The sequence below is a fragment of the Staurois parvus genome, unplaced genomic scaffold (assembly GCF_062004578.1).
Source record: "Staurois parvus isolate SC_StPar_1 unplaced genomic scaffold, SC_StPar_1.0 ptg002240l, whole genome shotgun sequence".
NCBI classification, from domain to species: Eukaryota; Metazoa; Chordata; class Amphibia; order Anura; family Ranidae; genus Staurois; species Staurois parvus.
Window position 1 is genome coordinate 90,828 of NW_028320036.1, and position 25,050 is coordinate 115,877.

At 49.7% G+C, this 25,050-nt stretch overlaps 1 protein-coding gene across 3 annotated transcripts in view; it reads left to right on the top strand.

Annotated features, from left to right (window-relative positions):
* Positions 1 to 304: 304 nt before the first annotated feature.
* The window catches only part of NOL4L (nucleolar protein 4 like), a 49,841-nt gene continuing 25,095 nt past the window's right edge, over positions 305 to 25,050 (top strand). For 2 of the 3 annotated variants that reach the window (XM_089665553.1, XM_089665556.1), the window contains exons 1-2: positions 305 to 404; positions 11,823 to 11,945. In XM_089665553.1, the coding sequence (XP_089521679.1) occupies positions 11,852 to 11,945 (94 nt within the window). In that variant the 5' untranslated portion in view covers positions 305 to 404; positions 11,823 to 11,851. The remainder of the gene's footprint in view (positions 405 to 11,822; positions 11,946 to 25,050) is intronic. The other variant, XM_089665554.1, reaches the window with a different exon arrangement.

Here is a 25,050-nt window from a genome sequence, read left to right on the forward strand (position 1 = left end):
CAGTATACAATGTATAGGATGGACAGTATACAATGTGTGGGATGGACAGTATACAATGTATAGGATGGACAGTATACAATGTATGGGATGGACTGTATACAATGTGTAGGATGGACAGTATACAATGTATGGGATGGACAGTATACAATGTATGGGATGGACAGTATACAATGTATGGGATGGACAGTATACAATGTATGGGATGGACAGTATACAATGTATAGGATGGACAGTATACAATGCGGAGGGTGCAGTACTCACACGCAGCCTGTAGAGGTCAGTGTTCCGCTTGTCCCCGCCCCTCCTTCTCCCGGGTACGGTGGCCGGGGAGGCCTGTGACGTCACACAGTCCCTGCCCAGCCGCAGCTGTCACACGGCGCCCGAACACCCGGATCCGGGCTGAGGTGGGAGCGGGATGGGGGGAGGGGGTCGGTGTGTGGGGGAGGGGGGATGTAGCCGGGGGATTGAGCAATGCCGGGGCCCCAGGCTATAGGAGGGCCCCTCATATACATACACAGGCCGCCCGATACAATGGCTGACAGATCGACCAGAGAGAACTTCTCATCTCCATCCCTATGCTCCTGTCATCCCTATCCTCCCCTCCATTCATCCCTATCCCCCCTCCTCCACTCCTGTCATCCCTATCCCCCCACTCCTGTCATCCCTATCCTCCCCTTCCCCTCCTGTCATCCTCATCCTCTTCTCCGCATCCACCCCTCCGGTCATCCTTATCCTCCCCCTCCCATGCCATCTCTATCCTCCTCTCCTGTCATCCCCATTCTGGTCATCACTATCCTACCTCTTCCCCTGTCATTCCTATCCTCTCCTATCATCCCTATCCTCCCCTCTACCACCTCCTGTCATCCCTATCCCTCCCTCCTGTCATCCCTTTCCTCCCCTCCATCCTCATGTCATCCCTACTCCTTCCCCGCTCCCCTCTGTCATCCCTATCCTGCCACCCCTGCTCGCTGCTGTCATTTCTATCATCCCCTCCCTCTCCTGCCATCCCTGTCCTCCCCTTCCCTCCCCCCTCCTTTCATCCCTGTCCTCCCCTTCCCTCCCCCCTCCTATCATCCTGCCTCAGCCCCCTCTGCCATCCTTTGCCACTACAACTGCCACTCTAAGCATTGACTCCTCCCCCCTGTGTGGTGATCTGTCCCCCCCCTGCACACCTCCAGTATACACATCTATGTGGACTACAGTGCACCTCCACAGACAGACATGTTTGTCCTGCTGCATTCTTTGCAAAGTATCACAATGTACACCGAACAACCCCCAACACTGGTGTCACTGGACGCAATGATACCCAAAACACTGGTGTCACTGGACGCACTGATACCCAAAACACTGGTGTCACTGGACGCAATAATACCCCCCAACACTGGTGTCCGTGGTCACAATAATACCCCCCAACACTGGTGTCAGTGGTCACAATAATACCCCCCAACACTGGTGTCACTGGATGCAATAATACCCCCAACACTGGTGTCACTGGATGCAATAATACCCCCAACACTGGTGTCACTGGATGCAATAATACCCCCAACACTGGTGTCACTGGATGCAATAATACCCCCAACACTGGTGTCACTGGACGCAATGATACCCCCCAACACTGGTGTCACTGGACACAATAATACCCCCAACACTGGTGTCACTGGATGCAATAATACCCCCAACACTGGTGTCACTGGACGCAATGATACCCCCCAACACTGGTGTCACTGGACACAATAATACCCCCAACACTGGTGTTACTGGACACAATAATACCCCCAACACTGGTGTCACTGGATGCAACGATACCCCTCAACACTGGTGTCGCTGGACGCAATAATACCCCCAACACTGGTGTCACTGGACGCAATGATACCAACAACACTGGTGTCACTGGACGCAATGATACCCCTCAACACTGGTGTCGCTGGACGCAATAATACCCCCCAACACTGGTGTCGCTGGACGCAATAATAACGCCCAACACTGGTGTCACTGGACGCAATGATACCCCCCAACACTGGTGTCAGTGAACACAATAATACCCCCAACACTGGTGTCACTGGACGCAATAATACCCCCCAACACTGGTGTCAGTGAACACAATAATACCCCCAACACTGCACTGTATACTGTGTGTAGACAGACCCAGGTAGAGTACATGTATGGGATGAGTGTGTTCCGTAGTGCTGCCTCCTCTGCAGAGCCTGCTTGAACCCCGCTGTAGCACACACATTGCACACACATTGCACACTGGCCGGGTTCTTGCATTCACTTGAATGGCTCACACTTTGGCGGGTCATCCGGAAGCCACTGAGGATACATTACCTGCCATGGCATGTGTAGACCCCGGGCCTCTGCAGCTAAAGGAGGTGCAGTTGTGGGGTGTTAAATAGGCAGTTCAACCGTGGGGTTTTACCGCCCTCAACCACTTCTGTGAACAAGCCCTCTACATTGGTCACCCACAACCAATCAGCTTCCAGCTTACACTTGTTCCATTAGGCTTTAAAAATGAAAGCTAGAAGCTGATTGGCTGCTCCAGATTCTGGCGTCTGGTTTAGTAAATTCCCCTCAATGGACTTAGTGATAGTAACCCGCCCGATGTCAGGGATTGGACTGCCCCCACGCCCGATGTCAGGGATTGGACTGCTCCCACGCCCGATGTCAGGGATTGGACTGCTCCCACGCCCGATGTCAGGGATTGGACTGCTCCCACGCCCGATGTCAGGGATTGGACTGTTCCCACGCCCGATGTCAGGGATTGGACTGCTCCCACGCCCGATGTCAGGGATTGGACTGCTCCCACGCCCGATGTCAGGGATTGGACTGCCCCCACGCCCGATGTCAGGGATTGGACTGCTTCCACGCCCGATGTCAGGGATTGGACTGTTCCCACGCCCGATGTCAGGGATTGGACTGCTCCCACGCCCGATGTCAGGGATTGGACTGCTCCCACGCCCGATGTCAGGGATTGGACTGTTCCCACGCCTGATGTCAGGGATTGGACTGCTCCCACGCCTGATGTCAGGGATTGGACTGTTCCCACGCCCGATGTCAGGGATTGGACTGCTTCCACGCCCGATGTCAGGGATTGGACTGTTCCCACGCCCGATGTCAGGGATTGGACTGCTCCCACGCCCGATGTCAGGGATTGGACTGTTCCCACGCCCGATGTCAGGGATTGGACTGCTCCCACGCCCGATGTCAGGGATTGGACTGCCCCCACGCCCGATGTCAGGGATTGGACTGCTCCCACGCCCGATGTCAGGGATTGGACTGTTCCCACGCCTGATGTCAGGGATTGGACTGCTCCCACGCCTGATGTCAGGGATTGGACTGTTCCCACGCCCGATGTCAGGGATTGGACTGCTCCCACGCCCGATGTCAGGGATTGGACTGCCCCCACGCCCGATGTCAGGGATTGGACTGTTCCCACGCCCGATGTCAGGGATTGGACTGTTCCCACGCCCGATGTCAGGGATTGGACTGCTCCCACGCCCGATGTCAGGAATTGGACTGCCCCCACGCCCGATGTCAGGGATTGGACTGCTTCCACGCCCGATGTCAGGGATTGGACTGTTCCCACGCCTGTTGTCAGGGATTGGACTGCTTCCACGCCTGATGTCAGGGATTGGACTGCTTCCACGCCCGATGTCAGGGATTGGACTGTTCCCACGCCCGATGTCAGGGATTGGACTGTTCCCACGCCCGATGTCAGGGATTGGACTGTTCCCACGCCCGATGTCAGGAATTGGACTGTTCCCACGCCCGATGTCAGGAATTGGACTGTTCCCACGCCCGATGTCAGGGATTGGACTGCTTCCACGCCCGATGTCAGGGATTGGACTGCTTCCACGCCCGATGTCAGGGATTGGACTGCTTCCACGCCTGATCATGGGGATTGCTCTGTGCAGGACACATTTCATTGGATGATGGGGTGAATTACTTTGTATCTGGTTCCTGTGTATGTAGATGGATGCAGATGTATTGGTTCCATTGTAACTTTAGTAGGCAGCAGTCCCAGCCTGAGGAAGGACGTTTGGTCCGGAAGCTTGCTCCATCACGGAACACACTCTGTGATTTTTCAATATTTATCATGAGAACTATTTAATGGACTAATGTCTTGGTATGCTGACGCCTCAAGAGTTCCCTTTACACTTGGCACAATGCAGTCAGGCAAGTAATGTTCTCCTGGCAACCGCCAAACCCAGACACGTCCATCGGATTGCCAGGCAGAGAAGCATGATTGGTCACTCCAGAGAACACGTCTCCACTGCTCTAGAGTCCAGTTGCGGCGTGCTTTACACCACGGCATCCAACGCTTTGCATTGCACTTGGTGATGGAAGGCTTGGATGCAGCTGCTCGGCCATGGAAACCCATTCCATGAAGTTCTCTACGCCCTGTTGTTGGGCTCATCTGAGGGCCACACCAAGTTTGGAGGTCTTTAGCTATTGACTCTGCAGACAGTTGGCGACTTCTGCGCACTGTGCGCTTCAGCATGCGCTGACCCCGCTCTGTCATGTGACGTGGCCTACCACTTGGTGGCTGAGTTGCTGTTGTTCCCAGTTGCTTCCACTTTGTTATAATTCCACTAACAGTTGAGCGTGGAATATTTAGTAGCCAGGAAATGTCACGGATGGACTTATTGCCCAGGTGGCCACCTATCACGGGACCACGCTTGGAGTCACTGAGCTCCTGAGAGCGACCCATTCTTTCACCAATGTTTGTAGAAGCAGTCTGCATGCCTAGGGGATGGATTGTATACACCTGTGTCCATGGAGGGGATTGGAAATCCTGAATCACATGATATAGAGGGGATTGGAACACCTGAATCACATGATATGGAGGGGATTGGAACACCTGAATCACATGATATGTAGGGGATTGGAACACCTGAATCACATGATTGGGAGGGCGGGGCCAATACTTTTGGCAATAAAGTGTGCATATGTGTGTGTATGTAATTTTATTACAGGCGTACCTCGGTTAACATAATTTTCGATTTACACATTTTTTTCAATCATGTCCCTGTACAGTATTTATGCTTTTAAAGTGCACTTTATAAAGAGTTTTGAACAGATTAGACTTTTTCTGACTTTTTTCTGACCTCCGGAACGGATGAATTGGTTTTCAATGCATTCCTATGGGAAACCGCATTTTGGTTTACGAATTTTTCGCAATACGAAAAGTCCCGCAGAACAAATTAAATTCGTAAACCGAGCTACGCCTGTATATTTCTTTTTATATTTTTAATTATTATTTATTATTATTATTATATAATTTACTATATTAGTATCTATTTCTTATTTCTATTTGCTTCTTATGTTTTTATTTATTTATTATATTTATTTGATATTTTTATTAGATTTTATTTGATTCATATTTTAGTATTTATTATATTTACTTATTGTTTTATATATTTGCTTATTATATTTTTATTTATATAATAATCATTCTTCTTCTTTCTTCTTCCTTTTTCTTTCTTCTTTCCTCTTCTACTTCCTCTTTCTTCTGCTTTCTTCTTCTTCATCTTCTTCTCTCTTCTTCTTCTTTCTTCTTCATCTTCTTCTTCTTCCTTTTCTTCTTCTTTCTTTTGCTTCTTCTTTCTTCTTCTTTCTTCTTCTCCTTCTTCTTCTTCTTCTTGTTCTTCTTTCTTCTTCTTCTTCTTCTTCTTCTTCTTCTTCTTCTTTCTTCTTCTTCTTCTTCTTCTTTCTTCTTCTTGTTCTTCTTTCTTCTTCTTCTTGTTCTTCTTTCTTCTTCTTCTTGTTCTTCTTTCTTCTTCTTCTTGTTCTTCTTTCTTCTTCTTCTTTCTTCTTCTTCTTCTTTCTTCTTTCTTCTTCTTCGTTCTTCTTTCTTCTTCTTCTTGTTCTTCTTTCTTCTTGTTCTTCTTTCTTCTTCTTCTTGTTCTTCTTTCTTCTTCTTCTTTCTTCTTCTTCTTTCTTCTTCTTCTTCTTCTTTCTTCTTCTTCTTCTTTCTTCTTCTTCTTTCTTCTTCCTTCTTTCCTCTTCCTACTTTCTTCTTCTTCTTCTTTCTCCTTCCTTCTTCTTCTTCTTTCTTCTTCCTTCTTTCTTCTTCCTTCTTCTTCTTCTTCTTCCTGCTTCTTCTTTCTGCTTCTTCTTTCTTCTTCCTTCTTCTTTTTCTTCTTCTTCTTCTTCTTCTTTCGTCTTCTTCTTCCTTCTTCTTCTTCTTCCTGCTTCTTTCTTCCTTCTTCTTCCTTCTTCTTCTTTCTTCTTCTTCTTCTTCTTCTTTCTTCTTCTTTCTCTTCTTTCTTCTTCCTTCTTCTTCCTTCTTCCTGCTTCTTCTTTCTCCTTCCTTCTTCTTCTTTCCTCTTCTTCTTGTTCTTCTTTCTTCTTCTTGTTCTTTCTTCTTCTTCTACTTCTTCTTCTTTCTTCTTCTTGTTCTTCTTTCTTCTTCTTCTTCTTCTTCTTCTTCCTCTTCTTCTTCTTCTTTCTTCTTCTTGTTCTTCTTTCTTCTTTCTTTCTTCTTCTTTCTGCTTCTTCTTCCTTCTTCTTCTTCTTTCTTCTTCTTCTTCTTTCTACTTCTTTCTTCTGCTTCTTTCTTCTTCTTTTCTTTCTCCTTCTTTCTTCTTCCTTCTTCTTCTTCTTCCTGCTTCTTCTTTCTTCTTCCTTCTTCTTCTACTTCTTCTTTCCTCTTCTTCTTCTTTCTTCCCTCTTCTTCCTTCTTCTTTCTTCCCTCTTCTTCCATCTTCCTTCTTCTTCTTCCTTCTTCTTCTTTCTTCTTCCTTTCTTCTTCCTTCTTCTTTCTTCCTTCTTCTTCTTTCTTCCTTCTTCTTCTTCTTCTTATTTCTTCTGCTTCTTCTTTCTCCTTCCTTCTTCTTTCTTCTTCTTTCTTCTTCTTTCTTCTTCTTCTTCCTGCTTCTTCTTCCTTCTTCTTCTACTTCTTCTTTCCTCTTCTTCTTCTTTCTTCCCTCTTCTTCCTTCTTCTTTCTTCCCTCTTCTTCCGTCTTTCTTCTTCTTTCTTCTTCTTCTTTCTTCTTCCTTCTTTCTTCTTCCTTCTTCTTTCTTCCTTCTTTCTTCTTCCTTCCTTCTTCTTTCTTCCTTCTTCTTCCTTCCTTCTTCTTTCTTCCCTCTTCTTCCTTCTTCTTCCTTCTTCTTTCTTCCCTCTTCTTCCTCTTCCTTCTTCTTCTTTCTTCTTCTTCCTACTTCTTTCTTCTTCTTTCTTCCTTCCTTCTTTCTTCCTTCTTCTTCCTTCTTTTTCTTCTTCTTCTTCCTTCTTCTTCTTCTTCCTTCTTATTTCTTCCCTCTTCTTTCTTTCTTCCTTCTTCTTCTACTTCCTTCTTTCTTCTTCTTCTTCCCTCTTCTTTCTGCTTATTTCTTCCCTCTTCTTTCTTCCTTCTTCTTCTACTTCCTTCTTTCTTCTTCTTCTTCCTTCTTCCCTCTTCTTTCTGCTTACTTCTTCCCTCTTCTTCCTTCTTCTTCTTCTTCTCCTCTTATTATATATTTGCTGTATTTATATTCTATGCATACGTACATTTGCTGTTTCTGATACTTAGGAATCTTGTAGACCAAAGCCAAGGCTGTCGCTTCCAAAGCCCAAACAGGTACACAAAAAGCTACAGATTCCGTTTGATTGGTCCTTATGGATAACACCTCCCCTATTTTTTTTTTGATAATTCCAGCAGCGATCGCAATTTACGTCTCTTAAAAGGGCCGGATACCAACATCGACAGATTAGATGGATATGATTTAATTTGCCGTCTTTACCCAGTTGTCTAGGCGCTAACATGGCGCGATGGGAGCGATGCGTCCGATCTGATTGTAATGTGCGCAATACAATGGTATTAGTCATCTTTCGGAGCTGGAAAGGCGCATTAATTAGCAGTAAATTGATCGGGTCGTATGTTGCCATGACAATTGTTCTTTGTACACCGCCAATCAGCTTCTACTTGTAAATGTCATTAATTAGATATTAATTAGGACCCTGATGTAGTCTTTCTGATGAAGTTCGCCCGCTGCGAGGCGTGAATGTGATCTGATTACTGACAATATATGTACATCGTATTATAGGAATTTATTATGGTTTCATCTTAGGGCAGCCTCATTTGTGTACACAGACCACAAATTGTACATATCCCGGTATAACTGCTTCCTTACCAGGCTATATATATATATATACGGTGGAAGGGAAGCGGTTCAATGTTTTTTTATTGTCTGTGTCCCATTGGAGGGATTTTCCTTTACTTCCTGTCTGGAGACAGAGAAGGAAGTGAGAGGAGATCTCAGCAACAGGTGTCCCCATTGGAGAAGTTCTCCTTTCTTCCTGTTCTGGTGACAACACTTTGGAGTACATAAATTGAACAAATATAAGTGGCGGTTCACACCGAGATCACGGCACACATTCCGGTGCGATTCCTGTGCGTTCCCATGCGGTGCCATTTTGCATCCCATTCATTGGAATCGCACCGGAATGCGCAGAAAGGAGTGCATGCGCTGCTTTTTTTATTAAATGCGCCGCACCAGATACAATCTAGTCTGCGTTTGGGGTGCCATTAACATTGCATTGACACCGGCGGCACATCGCAAAGGCAGTGAGCACGGTGCGGGAACGTGCAGAGAATGTGGCTTTCCCGCACCTACAGGTAAAGCCGGGATATATATTGGTGATGTTTGTATTGGGCAATGGCGGGGAGCAGTGGGAACGTTCACATTTCTTTTTGCAGGTTTTGTTTTGTCTTCTTGTGTTTTTAGTAAAAGGCGCGGCAGTACCTTTAGATAAGGAGAGGGCGCCTGTGTCCCCGCCCCCCCATCATTATTTAGAAGCCGGCCCCGCCCCTTTCATACATAGTTCCAGTGACAATGGGTGACCTTTAAACCCTTTCCACCTGTCTGGTCCACCTGCTTTGTGGGCGGGACCCCACGTCCTAGACAGATAACAAGCCGCCGTTTCACCGCAACATTTTTTTTTTCATTGTCAGGGATATGCACTTTAAGGATTCATAGAAACGTGACCACAGAAAAAAGACCCAGTGGCCCATTGAGTCTGCCCTTTGTTTTTGTTGTTTTTGTATATGTGTGTTTTTTTGGGGGGGAATTGGGGATTTTCTTTTTTTTGTGTGTGTTATTTTTGGCTTTTTTTATGTTTTATTTTTTGGGTTTTATTTGGCTTTTTTTTGTGTGTTTTTATGTGTTTTATTTTTTGTTTATTTTTTGGTTTTTTTGGCTTTTTTTTGTGTTTTATTTTTTATTTCTTTTTTTTGGCTTTTTGGGGGGGGGTTTTGCGTGGTTTTTTTTTACTTTTTTGTGGTTTTTTTGTGGGGTCATTTTTGGCTTTTTTGTGTTTTTTTGGGGGGGTTTTTTTGTGTGTTTTTTTGACTTTTTTTGTGTTTTTTTTTTTTTGGAGTTTTTTTGGTTTTTTTGCTTTTTTTGTGTTTTATTTTTTGTGTTTTTTGGGGGTTTTTTGTGTGTTTCTTTGGCTTTTTTGTGTTTTATTTTTTGGGGGTTTTTGTTTTTTTTGCTTTTTTTTTGGCTTTTTTTGTTTGTTTTATTTTTGGGGTTTTTTTTCCAGTAAAATAATCCCTGGTGATCCTGCCATGAGGGTCGTTGTTCAGGCACTTCCTGTTGTAGGGTGACAACACTCTGCCCATTTTCCCATTGTTCTCTTGCGTTGTCACCCCGTTACACGGCTTCAGTTGGAGTTTTAGTCACATTACAGGTCCAGTGTTGTCACCATCGGGTAACACGCCCTGAGAAATGCCATGCAGCCCTGGCTGGAGTCGTCTTCAGTATTTGTAAATTTGCAGGCTTAGTCATAACCCCTGGTGATCCTGCCATGAGGGTCCTTGTTCAGGTACTTCCTGTTATAGGGTGACAACGCTCTGCTGAGCGTTGCAATGAACGGGCTGCCCTGTAAGCGAATCGAACGGGCTGCCTTGTGCGCAAAAGGAGTGGACTTCCCTGTGCGTGGATTAAACGGGCTGCCCTGTGCGCAGATCAAACGGGTTGCCCTGTGCGCGGATCATATGGGCTGCCCTGTGCGCGGATCGAATGGGCTGCCCTGTGCGCGGATCGAATGGGCTGCCCTGTGCGCGGATCGAATGGGCTGCCCTGTGCGCGGATCGAATGGGCTGCTCTGTGCGCGGATCGAACGGGCTGCCTGTGCACAAAGTGAACGGACTTCCCTGTGCGCGGATCGAATGGACTGCCCTGTGAGCAAAATGAACGGGCTGCCCTGTGCGCAAAATGAACGGGCTGCCCTGTGCGCAAAATGAACGGACTGCCCTGTGCATAAAATTAACGGACTGCCCTGTGCGCAAAATGAACGGACTGCCCTGTGAGCAAAATGAACGGGCTACCCTGTGCGTAAAAATGAACGGACTGCCCTGTGCGTAAAATGAACGGACTGCCCTGTACGTAAAATGAACGGGCTGCCCTGTGCGCAAAATGAACGGGCTGCCCTGTGCGCAAAATGAACGGGCTGCCCTGTGCGTAAAATGAACGGGCTGCCCTGTGCGTAAAATGAACGGGCTGTCCTGTGCGTAAAATGAACGGGCTGCCCTGTGCGTAAAATGAACGGGCTGCCCTGTGCGTAAAATGAACGGGCTGCCCTGTGCGTAAAATGAACGGGCTGCCCTATGCGCAAAATTAACGGGCTGCCCTGTGCAGAAAATTAACGGGCTGCCCTGTGCAGAAAATGAACGGACTGCCCTGTGCGCAAAATGAACGGACTGCCCTGTGCGCAAAATGAACGGACTGCCCTGTGAGCAAAATGAACGGGCTGCCCTGTGCGTAAAATGAACGGACTGCCCTGTGCGTAAAAATGAATGGACTGCCCTGTGCGTAAAATGAATGGACTGCCCTGTACGTAAAATGAACGGGCTGCCCTGTGCGAAAAATGAACGGGCTGCCCTGTGCGCAAAATGAACGGGCTGCCCTGTGCAGAAAATGAACGGACTGCCCTGTGCGCAGATCAAACGGACTGACCTGTGCACAAAATGAACGGGCTGCCCTAACGCTCACAAAGCAGGCATAAACACAATGGTGTCAATGGGGCTTCATAGGCTGCCTCAGAGAAGCGCACTTTGAGGCGCAGCAATGCATTAACATGACGCACAATGTGAATGGGACCCAGGCTGCCAACGCACGGTCCAATCCGATTGTTCGTAGTTTTTTTAATTCTTAGATCATATCAAAGGCCTGCGATGGCATAGGTCAGGATATTGTTTTGTTTTCAGTCCGGTTGTGACATGTGGGATATCTTTTTCTTTTTTTTTTTTTTTTTTTTTAAGTGAAACTGAGTCTTTTATAAAAAAAAAAAAATGTCAACCAAAATGATTTGCGTTTTGTAAAATGTTTAAAATAAATAAAAAACCAGGAAGTGCAGGTCTTCCCATAATGCACCAGTTGGGTCCAGGAATGGAGGAATGTAAGGCAGGGTTCGGAAGCAGTCAGTCCAATCTGGTTGTCAGCGGATCCTCCGTGGGGTTCAGTGTTTGGGAGGGATTGTGATTGGTCCATGTTTGGGAAGGTGACAGGTGAATGGTCGGGTGGGTCTCCTCTTCCTCCTCCTGTACAGGTTCTGTGTGTCTCTGCTGATCACGGCAGAGGACTCTGGGATTCCTCCAGCGAGCGCTCAACTTCCGTATTGAATTTTTATTGCCTGCAGGAGAAGTGGCCAAAGTCTGAGGAGTGTCAGTGACAGGGGACGGGCCGTCGGCCTTCTCACTGCATGCTCTGCGTGTCCCACTTCTCATGGCCTCCAGGTAGAGTCTTGTCTGACATGTCAAGGACACGGATGATGGAGAGACACCTGCAGGGTTAGTCTGTCTGTCCTCTGGACTCACCACGCCGCTTCTTGTGTCTTTCAGGATGAGATCTCGGTGAGAGGGGACGAGATATGAATGACCCCACATGGGCAGATAAGTCGGGGTGCCCCAGCGAGGAGGAGAAGATGAGGAGCCCCCAGAATGTGCCGGGCCCTGGTGAGGACGGTGAGTTAGCACCGGGTGTGGGGGAGGGAAGGGTTACATGGGAGGAATGTGAGGAAGAGGTCGGGGTGTCAGAGGGGTGTGTTACATCTGGATGAGCCGCATTGTAAAAGGTAAATAGACTAAACAGACACAATGCCATTCAGGGCAGAGAGCGCTCCCAGGGAGTGCGGGCCGAGGCCATCTTGTATGACTACTGAGCTGGAGAGAGAGCCAGAGGATAGGCTGCACTGGGTGGGAGATGAGGGGGGGGGTGTGATCTATAATACAGGTGTGGTGGTAGATGAGGGGGGTGTGATCTATAATACAGTGTGGTGGGAGATGAGGGGGGGTGTGATCTATAATACAGTGTGGTGGGAGATGAGGGGGGGTGTGATCTATAATGCAGTGTGGTGGGAGATGAGGGGGGTGTGATCTACAATGCAGTGTGGTGGGAGATGAGGGGGGTGTGATCTATAATGCAGTGTGGTGGGAGATGAGGGGGTGTGATCTATAATACAGTGTGGTGGTGAGATGAGGGGGGTGTGATCTATAATGCAGTGTGGTGGGAGATGAGGGGGTGTGATCTATAATGCAGTGTGGTGGGAGATGAGGGGGGTGTGATCTATAATGCAGTGTGGTGGGGAGATGAGGGGGGTGTGATCTATAATGCAGTGTGGTGGGAGATGAGGGGGGTGTGATCAATAATGCAGTGTGTGGGAGATGAGGGGGGTGTGATCTATAATGCAGTGTGGGGGAGATGAGGGGGGTGTGATCTATAATACAGTGTGGTGGAGATGAGGGGGGTGTGATCAATAATGCAGTGTGGTGGGAGATGAGGGGGGGTGTGATCTATAATACAGTGTGGTGGGAGATGAGGGGGGGGTGTGATCTATAATACAGTGTGGTGGGAGATGAGGGGGGTGTGATCTATAATACAGTGTGGTGGGAGATGAGGGGGGTGTGATCTATAATACAGTGTGGTGGGAGATGAGGGGGGTGTGATCTATAATACAGTGTGGTGGGAGATGAGGGGGTGTGATCTATAATGCAGTGTGGTGGGAGATGAGGGGGGTGTGATCTATAATGCAGTGTGGTGGGAGATGAGGGGGGTGTGATCTATAATGCAGTGTGGTGGGAGATGAGGGGGGTGTGATCAATAATGCAGTGTGGTGGGAGATGAGGGGGTGTGATCAATAATGCAGTGTGGTGGGAGATGAGGGGGGTGTGATCTATAATGCAGTGTGGTGGGAGATGAGGGGGGTGTGATCTATAATACAGTGTGGTGGGAGATGAGGGGGGTGTGATCAATAATGCAGTGTGGTGGGAGATGAGGGGGGGGGGTGTGATCTATAATACAGTGTGGTGGGAGATGAGGGGGGTGTGATCTATAATACAGTGTGGTGGGAGATGAGGGGGTGTGATCTATAATACAGTGTGGTGGGAGATGAGGGGGGTGGTGATCTATAATACAGTGTGGTGGGAGATGAGGGGGTGTGATCTATAATACAGTGTGGTGGGAGATGAGGGGGGTGTGATCTATAATACAGTGTGGTGGGAGATGAGGGGGTGTGATCTATAATACAGTGTGGTGGGAGATGAGGGGGGTGTGATCTATAATGCAGTGTGGTGGGAGATGAGGGGGTGTGATCTATAATACAGTGTGGTGGGAGATGAGGGGGGTGTGATCTATAATGCAGTGTGGTGGGAGATGAGGGGGGTGTGATCTATAATGTAGTGTGGTGGGAGATGAGGGGGGTGTGATCTATAATACAGTGTGGTGAGAGATGAGGGGGGTGATCTATAATGCAGTGTGGTGGGAGAATGAGGGGGGTGTGATCTATAATGCAGTGTGGTGGGAGATGAGGGGGTGTGATCTATAATACAGTGTGGTGGGAGATGAGGGGGGTGTGATCTATAATGCAGTGTGGTGGGAGATGAGGGGGGTGTGATCTATAATGCAGTGTGGTGGGAGATGAGGGGGGTGTGATCTATAATACAGTGTGTGGGAGATGAGGGGGGTGTGATCAATAATGCGGTGTGGTGGGATGAGGGGGGGGGGGTGTGATCTATAATACAGTGTGGTGGGAGATGAGGGGGGTGTGATCTATAATACAGTGTGGTGGGAGATGAGGGGGTGTGATCTATAATGCAGTGTGGTGGGAGATGAGGGGGGTGTGATCTATAATACAGTGTGGTGGGAGATGAGGGGGTGTGATCTATAATACAGTGTGGTGGGAGATGAGGGGGGTGTGATCTATAATACAGTGTGGTGGGAGATGAGGGGTGTGTGATCTATAATACAGTGTGGTGGGAGATGAGGGGGGTGTGATCTATAATGTAGTGTGGTGGGAGATGAGGGGGGTGTGATCTATAATACAGTGTGGTGGGAGATGAGGGTGGTGTGATCTATAATGCAGTGTGGTGGGAGATGAGGGGGGGTGTGATCTATAATGCAGTGTGGTGGGAGATGAGGGGGGTGTGATCTATAATGCAGTGTGGTGGGAGATGAGGGGGGTGTGATCTATAATACAGTGTGGTGGGAGATGAGGGGGGGGGGGTGTGATCTATAATGCAGTGTGGTGGGAGATGAGGGGGGTGTGATCTATAATACAGTGTGGTGGGAGATGAGGGGGGGGGGTGTGATCTATAATACAGTGTGGTGGGAGATGAGGGAGGTGTGATCTATAATACAGTGTGGTGGGAGATGAGGGGGGGTGTGATCTATAATGCAGTGTGGTGGGAGATGAGGGGGGTGTGATCTATAATACATTGTGGTGGGAGATGAGGGAGGTGTGATCTATAATACAGTGTGGTGGGAGATGAGGGGGGTGTGATCTATAATACAGTGTGGTGGGAGATGAGGGGGGTTTGATCTATAATACAGTGTGGTGGGAGATGAGGGGGGTGTGATCTATAATACAGTGTGGTGGGAGATGAGGGGGGGTGTGATCTATAATGCAGTGTGGTGGGAGATGAGAGGGGTGAGATCTACAATGCAGTGTGGTGGGAGATGAGGGGGGTGTGATCTATAATGCAGTGTGGTGAGAGATGAGGGGGGTGTGATATACAATGCAGTGTGGTAGGAGATGGGGGGGGGTGATCTATAATACAGTGTGGTGGGAGATGAGCGGGGATGTGATCTAGGGAACAGTGTAGTGGGGGATGAGGGAGTGTGGTGAAGTGTGGGAGGGATGAGGCAGTGGGGTGCAGTGTAGTGGGAGATGAGATGTTGGGGTGCAGTGTATTGGGGAGTGGGGTGCAGCGTTGTGTTCGATCAGTGTGGTGCAGTGTTAGGTTATGATTGATGGTGCAGTGTAGTGGGAGAGAAGGCAGTGGGATGCAGTGTACTGGTTTATCAGTGGGGTGCAGTGTTGAGGGGCATTGGGGTGCAGTGTAGTGAGAGATGAGGCAGTGGGGTGCAGTGTAGTGAGAGATGAGGCAGTGGGGTGCAGTGTAGTGGGAGAGGCGGTAAAGGAGTGCAGTGTTGTGTTTGATCAGTGTGGTGCAGTGTTGGGTGGTGGGGGATGATGCAGTGAGGTGCAGTGTATTGGGAGAGAAGGTAGTGGGGTGCAGTCTAGTGGTTGATCAGTGGGGTGCAATGTAGTGATTGATTAGTGGGGTGCAGTGTAGTGGGGAAGGAGGTAAAGGGGTGCTGGGTAGTGGTTGATCGGTGGGGTGCAGTGTAGTGGTTGATTAGTGGGGTGCAGTGTGTCGGGAGGAGGCATTGGGGTTCAATTAGTGGTTGATCAGCGGGGTGCAGTGTGGGGGCAGGAGGTAAAGGGGTGCAGTGTAGTGGTTGATTAGTGGGGTGCAGTGTGTGTCGTTAGGAGGGGGGTTGGCAGTGGGGCGCAGTGTGTGTCGGGGGGAGGCAGTGGGGTGCAGTGTAGTGGGGGCGAAGGTAAAGGGGTGCAGTGTAGTGGTTGATTAGTGGGGTGCAGTGTGTGTCGTTAGGAGGGGGGTTGGCAGTGGGGTGCAGTGTGTGTCGGGGGGAGGCAGTGGGGTGCAGTGTGTGTGGGGGGGGGAGGCAGTGGGGTGCAGTGGGGGAGGGGAGGCAGTAGCGTGCAGTGTGTGTTGGGGGGAGGCAGTAGGATGCAGTGTGTGTTGGGGGGAGGCAGTGGGATGCAGTGTGTGTGTCGGGGGAGGGGGGGTGGTAGTGAGGTGCAGTGTGTGTCGGGGGAAGCCAGTGGAGTGGAGTAGGAGAGGCAGTGGGGTGCAGTGTGTGTGTGTGGGGGGGGGGGAGTTGGGTGCAGTGGAGTAGGGGATGCAGTGGAGTGGAGTGTGTGGGGGGGAGTAGGGTGCAGTGGAGTAGGGGAGGCAGTGGAGTGGAGTGTGTGGGGGGGAGTGGGGTGCAGTGGAGTAGGGGAGGCAGTGGGGTGTAGTGTGCGGGGGGGGAGTGGGGTGCAGTGTGTGGGGGGGGAAAGTTGGGTGCAGTAGACGTGATTGTGTAGAGAATAGAGCGTGCCGTGTGTCTTGCCGTGTCTTGTGCCCAGCAGGGTACAGTACGGTGACATTGTCAGTTTGGTGTCATCTGGCGCAGTGGGGGTCCGGCTGGGGGGGGGATGTGTACAGTGTGACTGGCAGGGATAATACAGCTTAATCCTGGTAAGATCAACTGAGATTCTGTGAAAGAAGGAAATGGGGGAGGGGAAGGTCTCCTGCCACTGCCAGCCCGGCTGGTGCAGATCTGCAGGCCACACACACGGATCCACACGCTGGGACACATACATGTACACAAGACCCTCCTGTATACTCCACACACACCCATAGTGACCCCTCTGTCCTGGTGACCTGTATCCATGTATTACACACAGTCCTGGTGACCTGTATCCATCTATTACACACAGTCCTGGTGACCTGTATCCATCCATTACACACAGTCCTGGTGACCTGTATCCATCTATTACACACAGTCCTGGTGACCTGTATCCATCCATTACACACAGTCCTGGTGACCTGTATTCATCCATTACACACAGTCCTGGTGACCTGTATCCGTCTATTACACACAGTCCTGGTGACCTGTATCCATCCATTACACACAGTCCTGGTGACCTGTATCCATCCATTACACACAGTCCTGGTGACCTGTATCCGTCTATTACACACAGTCCTGGTGACCTGTATCCATCCATTACACACAGTCCTGGTGACCTGTATCCGTCTATTACACACAGTCCTGGTGACCTGTATCCATGTATTACACACAGTCCTGGTGACCTGTATCCATGTATTACACACAGTCCTGGTGACCTGTATCCATGTATTACACACAGTCCTGGTGACCTGTATCCATGTATTACACACAGTCCTGGTGACCTGTATCCGTCTATTACACACAGTCCTGGTGACCTGTATCCATCTATTACACACAGTCCTGGTGACCTGTATCCATCTATTACACACAGTCCTGGTGACCTGTATCCATGTATTACACACAGTCCTGGTGACCTGTATCCGTCTATTACACACAGTCCTGGTGACCTGTATCCGTCTATTACACACAGTCCTGGTGACCTGTATCCATGTATTACACACAGTCCTGGTGACCTGTATCCGTCTATTACACACAGTCCTGGTGACCTGTATCCATCTATTACACACAGTCCTGGTGACCTGTATCCGTCTATTACACACAGTCCTGGTGACCTGTATCCATCCATTACACACAGTCCTGGTGACCTGTATCCGTCTATTACACACAGTCCTGGTGACCTGTATCCATGTATTACACACAGTCCTGGTGACCTGTATCCATGTATTACACACAGTCCTGGTGACCTGTATCCATGTATTACACACAGTCCTGGTGACCTGTATCCATGTATTACACACAGTCCTGGTGACCTGTATCCGTCTATTACACACAGTCCTGGTGACCTGTATCCATCTATTACACACAGTCCTGGTGACCTGTATCCATCTATTACACACAGTCCTGGTGACCTGTATCCATGTATTACACACAGTCCTGGTGACCTGTATCCGTCTATTACACACAGTCCTGGTGACCTGTATCCGTCTATTACACACAGTCCTGGTGACCTGTATCCATGTATTACACACAGTCCTGGTGACCTGTATCCGTCTATTACACACAGTCCTGGTGACCTGTATCCATCTATTACACACAGTCCTGGTGACCTGTATCCATGTATTACACACAGTCCTGGTGACCTGTATCCATCTATTACACACAGTCCTATGGCTCAGTACAGCGGTCCCTTGCTGCGTCCTCACACTGTGTAGGGTGGTGCTGAGGGTGTCACACGGGGTGTCATCGGCAGGAAATGAAATCTTTTCTCACTACAAGTCAGGCTGTGATCATTATCAGACAATATGACAACGGTGACATGAAATGATCAGATTTGTATTTAATGCATTCCTTGCAGACTGGAGTCCGGGGGGGGGGGGGTTGTGTATTTCATGCACTTGATATAGTCAGAATCATTATATATTCATTTCCAAGGACACAATGCAGCAGAGCTGGGGACACTAAGTCCTTCCTTCTGCCTGTGATTCCCAGTTATGACTCCGGCAGGGCAGGGGGACTCATAGTTTCCAATGGGGCACAAGTGCCATGAGGTCAGTCCATTGACACGTCTTCCAGCGGATGATCTGTACCTCGGAGCTGGAGGAAGAGTCTGAGCCAGAGCATTGCACATGTGGCCCATCATGGCTACAATGGCTTGCTGGCTCCAGTGCAGTCAATAATAAGTACATTTTTGCTTTTTGCAGTGAGTTCTTTTATTATTTTTTTGGGCAAAATGTTGAAGTCGCCTTAAAGGAGTTTCTGTTGATTTTCCAATTCAGAGCAAAGTGCCCGTCATTTAGAAGCTCCCCAACCACCCGTTTATACTTCCCTTCACTGGGCTGTCAGTACCTTTGTTAAGTAGCTGATTCTTTTGGGCATGGGCAAGCATGTGACTTCCTCCTAGGGGTATGGACAAGCATGTGACTTCCTCCTAGGGGGTATGGGCTAGTATGTGATCTCCTCCTTTGGGGTATGGGCTAGTATGTGATCTCCTCCTAGGGGGTGTGGGCTAGCATGTGATCTCCTCCTAGGGGGTGTGGGCTAGCATGTGATCTCCTCCTAGGGGGTATGGGCTAGTATGTGATCTCCTCCTAGGGGGTATGGGCTAGTATGTGATCTCCTCCTAGGGGGTATGGGCTAGTATGTGATTTCCTCCTAGGGGGTATGGGCTAGTATGTGACTTCCTCCTAGGGGGTATGGGCTAGCATGTGATCTCCTCCTAGGGGGTATGGGCTAGTATGTGATCTCCTCCTAGGGGGTATGGGCTAGTATGTGATCTCCTCCTAGGGGGTATGGGCTAGTATGTGATTTCCTCCTAGGGGGTATGGGCTAGTATGTGATCTCCTCCTAGGGGGTATGGGCTAGTGTGTGATCTCCTCCTAGGGGGTATGGGCTAGTACAGCAATGGGCAAACTACGGCCTGGCGGACCTTTTAATCCGGCCCGTGGAGCGTGCTAAAAAAAAACACAGCTAGGGCAGGCAAACATTGGCTGTCAGGATGTGTGTAGGCGGGGCAGCGTGACGAACGTGAAGGGAGCTAGGCTCCTCTCACAGTCCGCCCTGAAGACCGGAACGGCGCGGGAACACGGCGAGAGGAACGCGCGGAGCAAAGGTAAGTGAATTGACACAGGGGGACTTACTACTTGGGGGGGAATAGTACTGTGGGGGATGAAATACTATATGAGGGATGAATTAATATGGGGGATGAATTACTATAGGGGGGATGAATTACTATAGGGGGGATGAATTACTATAGGGGGGATGAATTACTATGGGGGATGAATTACTATATGGGGGATGAATTACTATAGGGGGGATGAATTAATATGGGGGATGAATTACTATATGGGGGATGAATTACTATGGGGGATGAATTACTATAGGGGAGATGAATTACTATAGGAGGGATGAATTACTATAGGGGGGATGAATTACTATGGGGGATGAATTACTATAGGGGGATGAATTACTATGGGGGATGAATTACTATGGGGGATGAATTACTATATGGGGGATGAATTACTATATGGGGGATGAATTACTATATGGGGGATGAATTACTATATGGGGATGAATTACTATGGGGGATGAATTACTATATGGGGGATGAATTACTATATGGGGGATGAATTACTATGGGGGATGAATTACTATATGGGGGATTAATTACTATATGGGGGATGAATTACTATATGGGGGATGAATTACTATATAAGGGATGAATTACTATATGGGGGATGAATTACTATGGGGGATGAATTACTATATGGGGGATGAATTACTATATGGGGGATGAATTACTGTGGGGATGAATTACTATATGGGGGATTAATTACTATATGGGGGATTAATTACTATGGGGGATGAATTACTATATGGGGGATTAATTACTATGGGGGATGAATTACTATATGGGGGATGAATTACTATGGGGGATGAATTACTATATGGGGGATGAATTACTATATGGGGGATGAATTACTATCTACTCTTGGTCCGGCCCCCGGGTCCAATATATGAACCCATTGCGGCCCTCAAGTCAAAAAGTTTGCCCACCCCTGGGCTAGACTGTGATTTCCTCCTAGGGGGTATGGGCTAGACCAGGGGTGGGCAAACTTTTTGACTTGAGGGCCGCAATGGGTTCATATATTGGACCCGGGGGCCGGACCAAGAGTAGATAGTAATTCATCCCCCATAGTAATTCATCCCCCATAGTAATTCATCCCCCATATAGTAATTCATCCCCCGTATAGTAATTCATCCCCCGTATAGTAATTCATCCCCCATAGTAATTAATCCCCCATATAGTAATTCATCCCCCATAGTAATTCATCCCCCATAGTAATTCATCCCCCATATAGTAATTCATCCCCCATATAGTAATTCATCCCCCCTATAGTAATTCATCCCCCCTATAGTAATTCATCCCCCCTATAGTAATTCATCCCCCATATAGTAATTCATCCCCCCTATAGTAATTCATTCCCCATATAGTAATTCATTCCCCATATTAATTCATCCCTCATATAGTATTTCATCCCCCACAGTACTATTCCCCCCCAAGTAGTAAGCCAAGTCCCCCATGTGTCAATTCACTTACCTTTGCTCCGCGCGTTCCTCTCGCCGTGTTCCCGCGCCGTTCCGGTCTTCAGGGTGGACTGTGAGAGGAGCCTAGCTCCCTTCACGTTCGTCACGCTGCCCCGCCTACACACATCCTGACAGCCAATGTTTGCCTGCCCTGGCTGTGTTTTTTTTTAGCACGCTCCGCGGGCCGGATTAAAAGGTCCGCTGGGCCATATACGGCCCGCGGGCCGTAGTTTGCCCATTGCTGGGCTAGACTGTGATTTCCTCCTAGGGGGTATGGGCTAGCATGTGATTTCCTCCTAGGGGGTATGGGCTAGCATGTGATTTCCTCCTAGGGGGTATGGGCTAGCATGTGATTTCCTCCTAGGGGGTATGGGCTAGCATGTGATTTCCTCCTAGGGGGTATGGGCTAGACTGTGATTTCCTCCTAGGGGGTAGTTCTCAAGGCTGAGTGGCCAATCCCCAGATCCTCACACTGTCACATGAGACGGAGGGGTTGACATCAACCTTGTGCAAGCTCCAGTACCCTCTGACAAGGACAGAGTGTGACCCCGAGGAATGACTTGGTGGGGGAGCTCCGGGAAGGTGAGTACTAACAATATCAGGATTGAGCTTTCTAGAGATTTGATTGGACAAAGTATTTTTAAAGGAAGCCCAGCATGATAGAATCGGAGAGCTGCCATTGCTGACCTCCTTCTGAACACATGGTCTCCTGGCTCTCAAGTTTGTTCTGAAGAATATTACTCCACCTTTATTTGTAGATATTCTTTTCTGGTGCCTTCCCCTGACATTCCATATTGGGCCACGAATGTTACCCATGCACACCTCTGACATACGTGGCTTGGGGCGCACAGTCAGCGGCCCTCTACTTGGATTCTCCAACCAGCTCAGATGGCGCACCGTAGGTGTGAGATGGCATTTTTCTTGTGTGTTCTCCAGGATTTCCCCTCCCCCTTGTTTTCCTTCCTTCTTTCTCCTTGGATCTCGGACGTTCTCCGGCTCTCGGAAATAATCCGCTGTCCTTCCATTCCAGAATTAGCTAAATTCCCTCGGAAGAGGAATGAGGCTTTGCAGCAAACGAGGCGGCCCTAATCTGATGAGAGCTCCACGCGTGCCCAGTCTCCAGGCAGATTTGGTCCCTCTGTCTGCAGACAGGTCCCATTACCTAAAAGGAATCATTTCCTCTCTGCTGGATCAGTGACAACGCTTCTGCGCCCTTCATCTTCACTGGCTTAAAGGGTCAGTCCCTAAAACCAATTCCCTGCTTGGTGGAGGCTAAATCCTCAAACCAGTCTCTTCTCTCTTGGGAGGTCTATTGGTGAGCTCCACAACGTGCGGGCCTTGCGCTTTCATTTCCTGCGGGATTCATTTTCTCATTGTCATCTAATTCGTTCTTGACTTTTCCTGACTCTTCTGGCCCCGCTCAGTGTTTTAGCATTTCCCTGGATCTGTGCACACAGATCCGGCTCACAGCAGCCTCTGGAGAGAAGCGGAGGATGCATGGAAATCTTCCAAGAGAACCAGTCTTGTCCGGGTTAGTGCAGAACTCTGAATATTCTGTTTGAAATGCATTTTGCAGAGAAAAATCTGCTGCCCTCTTGCACTGTCTCCCAGCTCCTGAGGATGCATAACAGTCTCAGACATCAGAGCTCCTGGTTAAGGGGATGTAGACAAGTACAGTCTTGCACAGGTGTACCGGCTCCTCCCCTTCAGTCTTGCACAGGTGTACCTGCTCCTCCCCTTCAGTCTTGCACAGGTGTACCGGCTCCTCCCCTTCAGTCTTGCACAGGTGTACCGGCTCCTCCCCTTCAGTCTTGCACAGGTGTACCGGCTCCTCCCCTTCAGTCTTGCACAGGTGTACCAGCGCCTCCCCTTCAGTCTTGCACAGGTGTACTGGCTCCTCCCCTTCAGTCTTGCACAGGTGTACTGGCGTCTCCCCTTCAGTCTTGCACAGATGTATCGGCTCCTCCCCTTCAGTCTTGCACAGGTGTACCGGCTCCTCCCCTTCAGTCTTGCACAGGTGTACCGGCGCCTCCCCTTCAGTCTTGCACAGGTGTACCGGCGCCTCCCCTTCAGTCTTGCACAGGTGTACCAGCTCCTCCCCTTCAGTCTTGCACAGGTGTACCGGTGCCTCCCCTTCAGTCTTGCACAGGTGTACTGGCTCCTCCCCTTCAGTCTTGCACAGGTGTACTGGCGCCTCCCCTTCAGTCTTGCACAGGTGTACCGGCTCCTCCCCTTCAGTCTTGCACAGGTGTACCGGCTCCTCCCCTTCAGTCTTGCACAGGTGTACCGGCTCCTCCCCTTCAGTCTTGCACAGGTGTACCGGCTCCTCCCCTTCAGTCTTGCACAGGTGTACCGGCGCCTCCCCTTCAGTCTTGCACAGGTGTACTGGCTCCTCCCCTTCAGTCTTGCACAGGTGTACAGGCTCCTCCCCTTCAGTCTTGCACAGGTGTACCGGTGCCTCCCCTTCAGTCTTGCACAGGTGTACTGGCTCCTCCCCTTCAGTCTTGCACAGGTGTACTGGCGCCTCCCCTTCAGTCTTGCACAGGTGTACCGGCTCCTCCCCTTCAGTCTTGCACAGGTGTACTGGCTCCTCCCCTTCAGTCTTGCACAGGTGTACCGGCTCCTCCCCTTCAGTCTTGCACAGGTGTACCGGCTCCTCCCCTTCAGTCTTGCACAGGTGTACCGGCTCCTCCCCTTCAGTCTTGCACAGGTGTACCGGCTCCTCCCCTTCAGTCTTGCACAGGTGTACCGGCTCCTCCCCTTCAGTCTTGCACAGGTGTACCGGCGCCTCCCCTTCAGTCTTGCACAGGTGTACTGGCTCCTCCCCTTCAGTCTTGCACAGGTGTACAGGCTCCTCCCCTTCAGTCTTGCACAGGTGTACCGGTGCCTCCCCTTCAGTCTTGCACAGGTGTACCGGCTCCTCCCCTTCAGTCTTGCACAGGTGTACTGGCGCCTCCCCTTCAGTCTTGCACAGGTGTACCGGCTCCTCCCCTTCAGTCTTGCACAGGTGTACCGGCTCCTCCCCTTCAGTCTTGCACAGGTGTACCGGCTCCTCCCCTTCAGTCTTGCACAGGTGTAGCGGCTCCTCTCCTGGACTGAAACGGCTTCTTCTGATTTCACTGCACACTGTGAGCTTCTCACAATGTGCATTAGAAGCTGCAGAAAGTCAGTCAGACCTCATTTCCTGACTGGAGGACCTCCAGCATATTCTAGCCCATTCATCCCCAGCTTGACTGTCCCTGGTCCAACCCTTTCATTCTTTGGATTTCAGTTTTTTCAATCATGGAGGCTCGGCATCACAACCTGCCTAGGACTGCCCACTCCTCCAAACTGACCCCCTCCCAGGGGTGTATTTACCACAAGGCAAACAAGGCATTTGCCTAGGGCAGCATCTTTCGGGGGGGGGCAGCACTGCCCCTCGGAAGAAGGGATGACACGTGGCATGGGGACCTGGTGGGTTCCGAGAGAGGCTGTGGGTTTCATGACGGTGTATGCACAGCCCAACTCTTGTTCCTGGGGATGTCGGGAGCTGTGAAGGTGAGTGTCTTTCTCTCGCCATGGGGGATGGAGGCTGGTGTACGGGGGGCAGTGGTAGTGGAAGGCTCTCTCTGGTGGGGGGCAGGGGTGTTCTTTGTCAATGTCAGCTTTTCTCTGAGCGGCGGGGGGGGGGGGGTGCTGATTTTTGATTTGCCTAGGGCAGCACAAAACCTAAATACACCACTGCTTGTAACAGAGGGAAGGCGCCCCCATCCATCCCTACAGTAAGACGTTGTGCCCGGGGCAGCTGCCCCTCCCGCCCACTACTTGTTCTGGCCCTGCGTGTTGGCTACCTTTTATCTTCCTGTTTCACTCTGGTGGGGGGCTGGGGTGTTCCTGGTCAATGTCAGGTTCTCCCTGCAAGGGGGGGGGGGTGCCGATTTTTGTGTTGCCTAGGGCAGCACAAAACCTAAATACACCACTGCACCCACCCATCAAGGTATTTTGCATATCTCCTCCTAAGAGCCCACC